The sequence below is a fragment of the Terrapene carolina genome, unplaced genomic scaffold (assembly GCF_002925995.2).
Source record: "Terrapene carolina triunguis isolate 2854851 unplaced genomic scaffold, T_m_triunguis-2.0 Scaffold21, whole genome shotgun sequence".
NCBI classification, from domain to species: Eukaryota; Metazoa; Chordata; order Testudines; family Emydidae; genus Terrapene; species Terrapene triunguis.
Window position 1 is genome coordinate 38,501,375 of NW_020664372.1, and position 14,460 is coordinate 38,515,834.

The 14,460-nt window shown below is 43.4% G+C and overlaps 1 protein-coding gene across 3 annotated transcripts in view; it reads left to right on the top strand.

The window, feature by feature from the left end:
- The first annotated feature begins 6,166 nt into the window (after positions 1–6,166).
- TGFBRAP1 (transforming growth factor beta receptor associated protein 1) overlaps positions 6,167–14,460 on the top strand; it is a 60,697-nt gene continuing 52,403 nt past the window's right edge. Inside the window, exons 1-2 of one of the 3 annotated variants that reach the window (XM_024204425.2) lie at positions 6,167–6,303; positions 12,083–12,787. In XM_024204425.2, coding sequence (XP_024060193.2) covers positions 12,103–12,787 — 685 coding nt within the window. In that variant the 5' untranslated portion in view covers positions 6,167–6,303; positions 12,083–12,102. Of the gene's footprint in view, positions 6,304–6,523; positions 6,548–12,082; positions 12,788–14,460 lie in introns of those variants that run through there. The other 2 variants (XM_024204400.2, XM_024204408.2) reach the window with 2 other exon arrangements.

Sequence of the window (14,460 nt, forward strand, 5' to 3'; positions counted from 1 at the left end):
CTGTCAGGCCTAATTATATGTAGTGAATGAACATCTTAAGCACAAAGATACAATGCACAATGGGGAAGAACATATACAGGAATACTTCATCATAATATATTAAGTAGTCCATAGAGAGCAATAATACAGCCACTGCTATGCCTACTTGCATAGCAAAACCTACAAAAATAATAGTGGTGTGGTGAAGAGTTATTTTTCAGTTTATATAACTATGTTAAATGTTGCTATTTAGTATAATTGTATTCGGGCCAGGCTGACAGTCAAAACAGTGAAATGTTCTGCCTATTTTAAGTTTAATCCTGACAGGGGCTGTACCTCACGTCATTTTCAAGCAACCTTTTCTGACCAATCCAGAAGTGGAGTTGACACACTCAGTAGGCAGGTGTAATTAGCTTTTAGTGTGACTGTCAGGAAGGGTGGTCCCTACACCATATATATCAATATGGAAAATACTAAAAATGAGTATGTGATGGGTGCCACCTGGAACTGGGGTACCACTGAGCCCACCTAACCTACCAGCTTGGGTTCCCTTTACATTGTACTGCTGTGACCAGCCTGCCAAGACCTCTTCCAGGCTCCAGTCTGCAGCTTCACCAGCACACATACAGGCAGGGACACACCCAGCTGCAGAAACATACAGATGATGTGATCAGCTCTGCATGGGAAGGCTTCAGCTAAGGAACTTCCCAGCCACCTAGGCATGCACCCTCCTCTGGAGTGTAAACCCAAAATTATACCATCTTGCGCTGCACAGGGAACTGTACAGCGTAAGCTCATAAAAATCGCCCCCATCCCTCAATGTGGAGAGGAAATATACAACAGCTTTTTACCCCAAGTTATAACTTCCATGCACTGGTTTGTGATAAAGCAAAAATGAATTGATTAACTACAAAAGATAGATCTTAAGTGATTATAAGGGATAGCAAACAGATCGAAGCAGGTTACCTAGCAAATAAACAAAAACGCAATCTAAAATTAATATACTAAAGAGATTGGATATGAGTAGCAAATTCTCACCCTAAATGATGATTTAAGCTGGCTGCAGGCTCTTAAAGGGCAAGCTGCACTTGCTTGCAGCTTAAAACCCTAGAAATCCCTCTAGCCTGGGTCCAGCCCTTCCCCTCAGTTCAGTCCTTGTTCCTCAGGTGTTTCCAGGAGTCTCTTTGGGTGGGGAGTCAGTGAAGAACCACGATGATGTCACTCTCCTGCCTTAAATAGCTTTTGCATATGGTGGGAACCCCTTGTCTCCAAGCTTGGTTCCCATGCCTTTCAGTGGAAAAACACTGATATTCCAAGATGGAGTCTAGTACCAGGTGATCTGGTCACATGCCCCTGTAGTGTCATAGCAGTCATGACTCTGAGGCTGTTTGTAGCATCCTCAGGAAGGCTCCCAGGTTGGGAAATAAATTTCTAAGGCCTATTGTTTTCTCTAATGGCCCTTCCCAGCCAACCATCTAGACTGATTGCATTCTGCCTAGTGGGCATTCCCCAGGTGTAAATACATTTGTAATAGATGCATAGACAATATTCCTAACTCGAGATACCAAAATGATACATGCATACAAATAGGATAATCATATTCAGTAAATCATAACCTTTTCAATTATATCTCACATGACCTATCTTGCATAAAATACATTATAGTTATGCCATAATCATATTATAATAATATCTCTATGAAGAATATGGAGCATAGTGTTGCAGGGTACAACTAACAAAAACTAATTATAGTAAAATACTTTAGTCAGGCGTCAATAAAAAAAAATTTATATAGCTACACACAGGAGGTTTGTTATTGAAGTAAACGGGATCAGGATTTGGCTGATAAAAATGATAGCTCTGCCTATTAACATTTGATGATCTGCAATAACCAAAGAGGTTTGGCTACTGTAGAGTAAAATAATTGTGCATTGCTCTGAGTTAGTAATCTACTTATCCATTTAAAAACAAAATAGAGAATTAAAAATAATTACGTTTGTAAATTAACCATGTTGCCATTACAACATACAATTATAATGCCACAAGTACTTAATGCATTTTACAAAAGTAAGAAAAAGCAAAGGGAAATAAATTATGCACATATATATATATCAGTACTAAAAACCCTAAAAAGAAATTGAACTTGGACTTTGAATGACTCAACACAAATTAATTGTGCACAATCTATGTAACCACACAATTTTATCACCCTGCCCCATTCCCCAATTGTCTGTTATATCCACTTGTCTTTCTCATTGTTTCCTTGTGTTCCCTTTGTCCGTGTTCACCTGTTGTCTCTTGAGCTCTTTGGGGGCAGGAACTGTCTTTTTGATTGTGTTTGTACAGTGCCTAGCACACTGGAGTTCTCGTCCATGGCTGGGACTTTTGAAGTACAAATAAAATAATAAATACATAAATAATAATAATAATTAATTGTTATATCTTGTCTTAAATTAGGCCCTGATTCTGAAAGTGGACCTTTGTGCCTGTATTGAGCTCCCATAATGTCACTTGTATTTCATTCCATTGCATTGACTTAAATAAGAACATAAGAACAGCCATACTGCGTCAGACCAAAGGTCCATCTAGCCTAGTATCCTGTGTTCCGACAGTGGCCAATGCCCGGTGCTCCAGACAGCATGAACAGAACATGTAATCGTTAAGTGATCCACCCCATCCACTCATTCTCAGCTTCAGGCAAACAGAGGCTAGGGACGCCATCCCTGCTCAACCTGGCTAATAGTCATTCATGGACCTATCGTCCATGAATTTATCTAGTTCTTTTTTGAACCCTGTTACACTCTTGGCCTCCTTCAAAACATCCTCTGGCAAAGAGTTTCACAGGTTGACTGTGCGTTGTGTGAAGAAATACCTCCTTCTGTTTGTTTTAGACCTGCTGCCCATTTCATTTGGTGACCCCTAGTTCTTGTGTTATGAGAAGGAATAAATAACATTTCCTTATTTACTTTTTCCACACCAGTCATGATTTTATAGACCTCTATCACGTCTCCCCTTAGTCATCTCTCTTCCAAGCTGAAAAGTCCCAGTCTGATTAATCACTCCGCATATGGAAGCTGTTTCATACCCCTGATCATTTTTGTTGCCCCTTTCCAATTCTAATATATCTTTTTTGAGATGGGGCGACCACATCTGCACACAGTATTCAAGATATGGGCATACCATGGATTTATACAGAAGCAATATGATATTTTCTGTCTTATTATCTATCCCTTCCCTAATGATTCCCAACATTCTGTTCGCTTTTTTGACTGCTGCTGCACATTGAGTGGATATTTTCAGAGAACTATCCACTATGACTCCAAGATCTCAATCTTGAGTGGTGACAGCTAATTTAGATTTTATATGTATAGTTGGGATTATGTTTTCCAATGTGCATTATTTTGCATTTATCAACATTGTATTTCATCTGCCATTTTGTTGCTCATTCACCCAGTTTTGTAAGATCCCATTGTAACTCTTTGCAGTCTGCTTTGGACTTAAGTATCTTGGGTAGTATTGTATCATCTACAAATGTTGCCACCTAACTGTTTACTCCTTTTTCCAGACCATTTATGAATATGTTGAACAGTACTGGTCCCAGTTCAGACCTCTGGGGGACACCACTATTTACCTCTCTCCATTCTGAAAACTGGCCATTTATTCCTCCTACCCTTTGTTTCCTGTCTTTTAACCAGTTACTGATCCATGAGAGGACCTTACCACTTATCCCATGACAATTTACTTTGCTTAAGAGCCTTTGGTGAGGGATCTTGTCAAAGGCTTTCTGAAAATCTAAGTAAACTCTATCCCCTGGATCACCCGGATCCACATGCTTGTTGACCCCCCTCAGAGAATTCTAGTAGATTGGTGAGGCACGATTTCCCTTTATAAAAACCATATTGACTCTTCCCCAAGAAATCATGTTCATCTATGTGTCTGATAATTCTGTTCTTTACTATAGTTTCAACCAATTTGCCCTGTACTGAAGTTAGACTTACTGGCCTGTAATTGCCGGGATCGCCTCTGGAGCCTTTTAAAAAAAATCATTGTCACATTAGCTATCCTCTAGTCATCTGGTACAGAAGCTGATTTAAATGATAGGTTACATACCACAGTTAGTAGCTCTGCAATTTCACATTTGAGTTCTTTCCGAACTCTTGGGTGAATCCCATCTAGTTTTGGTGACTTATTACTGTTTAGTTTATTAATTTGTTCCCAAATCTCCTCTAACGACACCTCAATCTGAGACAGTTCCTCAGATTTGTCACCTAAAGAGTGGCTCAGGTTTGGGAATCTCCCTCACATACTCAGCCATGAAGACCAATGCAAAGAATTCCATATAGTTTCTCTTCAATGGCCTTATCATCCATGAGTGCTCCTTTAGCATCTGGATTGTCCAGTGGCTCCATTGGTTGTTTAGCAGGCTTCCTGCTTCTGATATACTTACACTTTTTTTTGCTGTTACTTTTTTGGTCTTTGGCTAGCTGTTCTTTTAATTCTTTTTTGGCCTTCCTAATTATCCTTTTACACTTCACTTGCCAGAATTTATGCTCCTTTTTATTTTCCTCAATAGGATTTAACTTCCACCTTTTAAAGGATGCCTTTTTGCCTCTAACTGCTTTTTTTTACTTTGTTGGTTAGCCATGGTGGCACTTTTTTGGTCCTCTATGTTTTTTAATTTGGGGTATACACTTAAATTGAACATCTCTTATAGTGTCTTTAAAAAGTTTCCATGCAGCTTGCAGGGATTAAATTTTTGACACTGTACCCTTTAATTTCTGTTTAACTAACTTCCTAATTTTTGTGTCGTTCCCCCTTTCTGAAATTAAATGCTACAGCGGTGGGCTGTTTTGGTATTCTCGATCCATTCCCCCTCCCTCTGTCGCTCGCTCTCCCGCACCCTCACTCAATTTCACTGGGCTGGGACAGGAGGTTGGGGTGCGGGAGGGGGGTGAAGGCTCTGGTTGGGGGTGCAGGCTCTGGGGTGGGGCCAGGGATGAGGGATTTGGGATATGGGAGAGGGCTCCAGGCTGGGACAGGGGGTTCGTGTGTGTGTGGGGTATGGGTTTTGGGTGGGGGAAGCGGGCTCTGGGTGGGGCCAGAAATGAGGGGTTCAGGGTGCAGGAGGGGGCTCTGGCCTGTGGCGGGGGTTGGGGTGCGGGGGGGTGAGGGCTCCAGCTGGGCATGTGGGCTCTGGGGTGGGGCCGGGGATGAGGGGTGTGGGATGAAAGGGGGGGGGCTCAGGCCTGGGGCAGGGCATTGGAGTGTGTGGGGTGCGGGCTCTGAGAGGGAGTTTGGGTGCGGGAGGGAACTCTGAGCTGGTTTGGGGTATGGGAGGAGGTGCGGGGTCCCGGCAGCACTTACTGTGGCTCCCAGGAAGTGGCTGCCAGGTCCCTGCGGCCCTTTGGCAGATGGGTGGCTAGGGAGGCTCCACGCGCTGCCCTTGCAACCACAGGCACCACCCCTGCAACTTCCATTGGTTGTGGTTCCTGGCTAATGGGAGCTGCGGAGCCAGCCCTTGGGGCGGGAGCAGCGCATGGCACCTTCCTGGTCACCCATGTGCCATAGGGCCGCAAGGACCTGGCGGCTACTTCCAGGAGCCACATAGAGCCAGGATAAGCAGGGAGCCTGCCTTAGCCTCGAGTCGGGCCCCTGCTGCGCCGACTGGAGCCACCAAGGTCCCTTTTCGACTGGGGGTTCCGGTTGAAAACTGAATGCCTGGTAACCCTAGGTGCGTATGGAAGAAATGAATGTCCACATGAGGGCATACATGGAGGGAATCGTGTGTGAGGGTTGTTGGTTGGCAAGTAGTGCACGGGGGAAGCGAGCAGCTGTGCGTAGGGCATGGGAGGTGTGAATTGCAAGGGACAGGTGAGTGCGTGGGCAGGGGAGGGCCTGCAGGGGGAGCTGGGTGGGGGTGGCAGGGAGAGTTAGTGTGGGGTGGGGCAGTGAGGCTGTGGGACGCAGGGGGAGTAGCCGGTGTTGGGATGTAAGTACGGGGGGTGGGGGGTAGAGTAGGTTGACTGGGGCGGGGCGGGGCTGCCCTCACTCAGGCCACGCTCCCATGGAAGTCAATGGGGCGGTGCATTTTTCTCCCCCACCCCCCCGGCCTCAGGCCCCGCCCTTCCCCTGTCCATCACCGGGCTCCGTGCCGGCGCCTCCCATGTGACCGGAAGGACCGGGGGAGCCGCCCCCGGAGGAGGCTGGGAGCCGGGGCGGGCCGCAGGCGGAGACCCGCCGGCACCAGCGGGGCTGGCAGCAGCGCGGCGCCGGTAGCGAAGCCGCCCCGGACCGGAGCCAGGGGTCCCGGCCCCGACAGCCCGGGTAAGCGCCGGCCCCTCCCCCCGCCGGGGCCGCGTTCAACGCTCGGGGCGGAGCTGAGCTGCCAACCGCCGCCGCCGCCCGGCCCGAGCGCGGGGCCCGCCCGGCCCCGGCCCCGTGTGCGGGGGCAGCGCTGGCCCGAGCGGGGAAGGGGATCCGGGCGTGGGCTGCGCCCACGGCGCTGCGGGGGAACTTACTGGAGCCATTTTGTCTGGCCGGAGCAGTTCGTGAGCTAGTGCCCGAGCCGGTGGGTGTAACTCGTGCCCGAGCGCCGCGGGGAGCTGCTCTGCCCGGTGCTGGGCGGGTTTGCGCGTCAGCCCGGGCAGGGTGGGGTGGGCGCTCCGTGGTAATGGCCGGAGGTGGCTGCAGTGATACCTGCTGTAGGCCAACATCTGCTGGTGAGAGAGAGAGACAAGCTTTTGAGGCACATGGCATCTTCTCTGGGTCTGGGACAGGTGCTCCCAGCATGAGAGCTGTGTAGCATAAGTATTAGCCCCTATTGCAGGGGTTCTCAAACTGGGGGTCGGGACCCCTCAGTTGGTCGCCAGGTTATTGGGGGGGGGGGTTACGAGCTGTCAGCCTCCACCCCAAACCCTGCTTTGCCTCCAGCATTTATAATGCTGTTAGAAATTAAAAACACTTTTGTATATATTTAAGCGGGGTTGTACTCAGAGGCTTGCTATGTGAAAGGGGTCACCAGTACTAAAGTTTGAGAACCACTGCCCTATTGTAAGGGACCATTCAAGGCAGCGTGACCCCTTAACAGCTCTGCAGTCATAGGACAAAAAGGGGAGTTAGCGGGTTGTAGATTGTTGTAATAAGCTATAAATCCTGTGTGTCAATTCAATCCATGATTTTTAGTGTCTAGCAGAATTATGAATCTAAGCTCTCAGACTCATCTTTTGAAAGGGTTATGCAGGTTTCCTTTGAGGATAAGGACTGCTAGGTCAGTTATAGAGTGATCACTTTGTGAAAAGTGCTCACTCAGGAGGAATAGGGTGTTTATGTTTTATCACCACACCTGCCTTGTGTGCGTAAAATCTTAGGACAGACAGGGCTACAACTACACTGCATATTACATTGTACTGACTAATCAATGTGGCAAAACCTTAAGAGGATATCCAATGATACCTTCAGAATGTTCTTAATTTATGTTTAAAAGTCAGAATATTGTATTTTTTATGTATGTTGAATGTCCAGGTAATGGAAACAATACTAATTACAATGGATGTTCAATATTGAACAACTTCCCTTGGTATTTCTGTGAGAGATGTAATATGGCACTTACAAGGAACAGCATGTTCCAGGGTACATATTCCAGTGCTATGTGCTTATGACACAACATGCTGCAAAACATTTAATCAGATATACATTTAAAAGATTGTACTTAAGCTGAAAAAACTTTCTCTACAACCTTACTCCTGTATAGCCCAGTCACTTATTTTCTCTAGGCACTAGATCTATATTGTCAGAGAGCATCTTCCTCTTCCTCTGGACTTGCATGATTTGGTTGTAGCAGAGAATCATAGAATATCAAGGTTGGAAGGGACCTCAGGAGGTCATCTAGTCCAACCCCCTGCTCAAAGCAGAACTAATCCCCACAGATTTTTGCCCCATATCCCCAAATGGCCCCCTTAAGGATTGAACTCACAACTGTGGGTTTAGTAGGCCAATGCTCAAACCCCACTGAGCTATCTCCTCCTCCTGGCTACAGGAAGATTGTAGTTCTCTTTTGGTTACTTGTATATCAGTTTTTTATCCCCTTCATTCTGACCAGAATTGTATAGCTCTTCCACTGGCAATCAGCATTTTTACCCTGGTCTACAGGAACTTTGAGTGACTGACAGCTTCAGGTCAGAAGGCCAGTCTAAAGTCTCAAGGGGCTGGCTTTTCACTCTAGGCTACAGGCTATTCTTCAGATTTTTGTTTTGGCAGCCAACCTGGGTGCAATTCTTTTACTGTATACATTCAGCCTTTATAGAGGAAAATTTGGCCAGGTTTATGTCATGGTGAGATTCTTAACCAATATAGTTGCTATTTTGGAATAGGCTCTCTTTCATTCAGGTACACATTTATTTTGATCAATTTAAAATGATCTAGAAGGTACTGATTGTGAAGGCAGAGCAGCAAACAGCATAGTCAAAAACAGCTTGGTAATGCTTCTACTTAACATCATTCTGTGTGTGACTGTTAGCTGACAAGCCCACTGAGTTTTGAATCAGTTTCTTTTTTAAATGCGACTTATATGGGTCTAGGTCTCAGGGTACATCTGCAAAGCAAGTAAACACCTGTGACTGGCCTTGGTCAGCTGGCTTGGGTTTGCAGGGTTTGGGCTGTGGAGCTGTAAATTGCTAGTGGGGAGGGTTTCCGACTCCTACAGCCTGAGCGCTAAGGTCTCCACAGCAAGTTTTAGCCCTGCAGTCCCCCGTCCCCCTGCCTGAGTCGGCCATGGGGGCAGACAGAGCCCTAGGGCCAGATTTTAAAACCTGAGTACCTTTAATTATGCCCCTAAAGCTATTTTAAAACATCTGAATAGAAGTGACCTGATTTTTCAAAGGTCCTTAGCACTTGCAACTCACTATCTTAAATTGAAGTTGTGGCTGTTTATCTCCTCTTAATCAGGCCACTTCTATGCAGATGATTAAAAATGGATTTTGGAGTTTAACTTTAATGACCCAGGTTTGAAAACATTGGCCCAAAATAGTTTCTGGTGGTGTCTTTCTGAGAAGGCTTACATTTTTCTGTGATCTAGTGGTTCGAAAGTAGACTGTTTTGGGAATATTTATGGAAACTTTCATATTTAATGCTTTGATATTTATTCACTGAATGATGAATAGTGGTGTTTTGGAGGTATTGGTCTTCTTGTACTTGTGCAGGCAGATGTTTAGGACACATGCATTTTTATTTGACTTTTTTGTTTTGTTTACTTGTGGACTAATAATCATTACTTGTGACTTCCCCCACAGATTTCTAACTCTAAAATATATTCAAATGATGTTCAGAGTAGCATCAGTCTGTACACTGACTAAAGACCAGTCAGAATTCTCAGGTTTTAGGGACACATAAGAGGGAAATTGCTCAAGACTCTCATGTAGTTTACGGCTTGTCTCCATTACCTGCTGGATCGACGGGCAGCGATCGATCCAGTGGGGGTCAATTTATCACGTCTAGTGTAGATGTGATAAATCGACCGCCAAGTGCACTCCCGTCGACTCCAGTATTCCACCAGGGCGAGAGGCACAGGTGGAGTTGACGGGAGAGCGTCAGCCATCGACTTACTGCAGTGAAGACACCGCGGTAAGTAGATCTAAGTACATCGACTTCAGCTACGTTATTCACATAGCTGAAGTTGCGTAACTTAGATCGATCCCCCCCTAGTGTAGATCAGACCTAAATTTGTCACCCACTCTACTTCCTCACCAACTCTGTCAGGGAGGGATGTGAGAGAGCTGCTTTCTGGTGGTTCACACTTCTTAAGGACAAGGGCCTCTTTGAGTAGGAAAAGCTAGTCAATGCTCCGATTTCATCGATGACATGCCTAACATTTAGTATGTTAAATGGGAAATTAACTTTAGTATTCCAAATTTAATTTGGATACAATGAAACTATAATTGATACCAGTGTAGATCAGGTGTCAAACAACCACACTCTGAGTTGGATCCATCCCCTTGTAGTAGTTGTCCATATGTAGGATCTTGTGTAAATCATGATTTCATGGAAATCATGAAAATGCCCCCAAATCATGATCTTTCCATTTTTTTATAAAAAGGAAAATGTCTACAATGAAGTCTTCAGTACAAAAAATTACTTATAGTGCTGTGTGAAAATATCATTCAGTCTTTGAAACTGACCACATTTAGTTGTAAAATTAATTCCATGCAAACTTTGTGAATTCAGTACTTTGCCATTTACACTATAATGAATTTTCTAAAAACTTAAAATAAAAACTATGATTTACACAAGGCCCGATCCATGAGATTCACATTCTTCAGAATATATCTGTCATACAGGGGAAATGTGGATGGAAAGAGAACCTTCTGAAGTGAATCAGTGTAGTAGTGTGACAAATAGTTGTGAGAACAGGGAACAGTACACATTAATTTTTGAGGTGTTGACTTTTAAACCTCATGAGAACACATTGTGGGCCGCATTTTCAAATAAATTGGGTGTGCAGTTATGTGGGTAAATCTAGTAATTGCAAATGCAGATAGTCAAATAGAGTGCAGAAATAGTAGTGTTCTTAATTTTTCCTCATAGAATGAAACTGACAATTTCCAGTTAAAACTTAATTACTGTGTGAGGGTACCATATGGCTCTTTATTTTTGTGCAAAGCTCCCATTATCTGGGAGATTTGCTATGGATTCTGTGTAGTGTAGTACTCTAGCTTTAACTTCACCCCTCAGGCTACAATTAAAAATATAATTCGGCCTTCTCAAAATGAGTTTTGAAAGATGTGATGTAGACTCAAAGTACCAAACTGTTTCAATATACTGGAATATGTAAATTGCAGTTTTGGTTATTGTGAACTGCTGTTTTGCAGCACCAACATTTAAGTTATTTAGTCTTTTCTTTTCTTTTGCTTTGAAATGGATTCTTTGTGGCCGAATAAACTAGATCTAGACCTTGCAAATCACCTTTCTTTAAATTCAGATAAAGCAATAATCGTCTCGGTAGCATTTTGTGCCCCCAAGTTTCTTGTCTGGATTTTTTTGATTTTTAGCATGCTATGAAAAGTTACTTCTACAGTGCCCAAAATATGCTAGTGTCTTTACATGTAGACACAGAATAAGGTGCTTGCTTGCTGTTGTATTACACTAGTGACCACTTGGGAGCTCCATTGGTGGAAGGGTAAAACTAGAAAGTGACAATCTAGCAATTGGAAGAAGCCTGTTTGTTTATGCACTCAAAGCAACCAGCTATATTCTCAAATAAGCTATGCTTTGAATTAACCAAAATGCTTCCATTTTCTCTGCACCCTTTACACATACTTCTTCAATTTATTCAGTCCCCTAAAGGTTTTCATTTCTTCCTTTGTAAGGTGACTTCTTTTGAATCAGGAGTCTGTTTTGAATATACACATCACAATCTAGATTGCTTGAGGGTTATATGTTGTATACTCTCTTTGTGCACTGCCTTTTAACAGTAAAAGATGTCATGTGCATATTGAGGGTGAAATATGCTGATGATTAGAAGCAGAAGATTTCTGAATGGCTTATTTTATAAAGGCATTCTAGATTGTCATTAACTTAAATTTGATCAAAGAGGGCATAAGTGCTGTGTGAGAGATGTTAACTTATCAACCTAAAGGCTGTCCTTCACTAGAAGTTTGATGGTAGCCAAGCCTTTTACACGTTAAAGACAGAGGGTAATGATTTCAGAATCGACTAAGGCCATTGAAAGTCAGTGGGACTTAGATGCTCTTATTATTTGTATTGTAATAGCACCTAGGAGCCTCAGTCATTGTCAGGGCCCTGTTGAGTTGGATGCTCTTGACAATTTTGTCCGGTTTCTAACAAATTGCTTTGGAATTTGGTGTTAGTGGTTTGCATTTGTTTACAATGAAATACTGCGGTTTGTTTTTTATGTCTTTCATACTCACAACTGTGCTAACTTAGCCGGCTGTATTGTACTCAAACTAACGGTTGTTACTTGATTCAAGTATATATTTCTGAGAGCGCTGACAAGCTGATGTTCTGTGTTGATTAGATAACTTTTTTGTGCGATGTTTGGCCTTACTTTTGTGTGTATGTGAATAAAATGCTGTTTTTCTCCCTTCCAAAGCAGATCATCCAGAAGACACAATGAGTTTGAAGGCCTTCAAGCTCGTTCCTGCTGTTGAGCGGGAGATGCTAATGGGAGACAAAGCTCGAATCAATGTTGAATGCATTGAGTGTTGTGGGAAAAACCTCTATATTGGAACCAATGAATGCTTTGTCTATCACTTCCTACTGGAAGAGAAGATATCATCAGCTGGAAAAATAACTTTTGCTGCCACCAAACAACTGCATAAATACTTGGGCTTCAAGAAAGCAGTCAGTGAGCTGAAAGCAGCTTCAGCACTCAACAGGCTACTGGTGCTTTGTGACAACACAATAACATTAGTTAACATGATGAACCTGGAACCTATCCCCACTGGAGCTAGAATCAAGGGAGCTGTGACATTCACATTAAATGAAAACCCTATGAGTGGGGACCCTTTTTGTGTAGAAGTTTGCATTATCTCAGTGAAACGGCGGACCATCCAGATGTTCATGGTGTATGAGGATAGAGTCCAGATAGTGAAGGAAGTGTCCACTCCGGAGCAACCCTGTGCCGTGGCTGTAGATGGTCATTACTTGTGCCTTGCTCTCACTACACAATATATCATATTGAATTATAATACTGGCATCTCCCAGGATCTGTTCCCTTATTGCAGTGATGAGAAACGGCCAATTGTGAAAAGGATAGGCAGACAGGAGTTTCTGCTGGCTGGACCTGGAGGGTTAGGTGAGACTAAAAATGTTTTAACTTCCAATTTAAAGTTTCCCTCCATTTCACGATCAGCTTCCCGGATTGAGGTAACTTTAGTAATTGATGCCATAATGTAGAATAAATGCTGCATTTCCTTACAGGCTACACTTGCAATACTTGAAAATTGAAGGATAAGTAATTCACTAAAACTAGTCCTGGGTATTCTTATTGCATGGTTTTACAAATTTGCAAAATCTGCATAACACTTTAAAAATGGTAAACTTGAATTGATCTAGATAAATTTGATTCTGGAGTGTCTATAGTGAAATAGAAAAATTCAGATGGAATAAATTCTACTGTCTCATCGCCCAGGGCAAACAAAAGTATGAACCAAATGAAATTTTAAAAGCTGTTGGCATCAAATTCTGGCTATAATGACTGATTGAAACTGGGACTCAGGCAACCCACATTTTCTTGTGCCAGACTTGCTGCATGACTGGGGACAATCTATTTAAAATCAGTGTCTCTGCTTCTTCATCACTGAAAGACAGTTATACTCCCCCATCTTCATAAAGCAGTGTGAGAGCTACTGATACACCCACTTCACTATAATACTAACATTAAGTGTTGTTTCAGGATACGCAGAACTGGCATTCCACCTTGGTTCCTTATAAATGTTGCAGTGTAGCAGCAGAAATTACTTTTTTGGTTGCCTTGCTCACTTGCCTAAATTTTCCGGATAGTGCTGTTCAATTAGTAGTGCTCCATAATGGACTTCAGGAATAATAATAATTACATTAGACAAATTAAAAAGGGACACCTTGGGGGAATTCTACCACAAATTATGAAATCAAAACTAGATTGCATGCAGAACATCAAAGTCCCCTCTTCCTGGGAGGTCTGATTTCTCTGTCCCACTTCCTCTGTAGCTTGCATAAATAGCTGTCTTGGAGCATGCTCTGAAGACCAGTATACTTGAACTTCTCCGATCACAGACAAGCCCATTTCAGAGCTGAAGGCCCCTCATAGGGAATGCTCTACCACCAGCACTTCTCTCAGATTGATGGGGAACCACCTGAGTGCCTCTCTGATCATAAGTGTAGCATGTAGCAGTTTCAAGTATCAAGGTCCCAATTCAGGGCTGTATGCAGCTTTTATACCATGCATTAAAATGCAGCCGCTATGGGCATTTACAAGACCACTGTTACTAATCAGGTTTGTTTCAATTATATTGAATTTACTAGATTTGTTGGTCATGTGTCTGAAGTGCTAAGTACAGTCCATTACAAACCTTGCCAGTCTGGATTCCAAATACAAGGCACTTTTCTTTGAACTTCCCTTCTCTTACATAAACACATACCAGCAAGTACACTTGTTTTGGGAGGGTGTGCTTTTAATATAAGACACTCCAGTGCATCTGCTTCTTCCTCTGAAGAGAAGATAACACAAACATTTGACATACATAGTCATGTTGCTTAATGCACTACGGGAAGGCACTCAGATACTATGGTGATGAGCATGGTATAAAAACCTATTTAGACTAGAACAGGCCAGACCACCAGTTTGCCCTGAAAGGAGTGAAGTGATGCATCAGTATATCAATTGAGTTATCAGAGGTTGAGAATCAACTGTCATATCCCTCGGTTGTCACTTGCAGGATGAACCTTTATACCCATGTTGGACAACTGTGCTTAATATCTAGATTATCT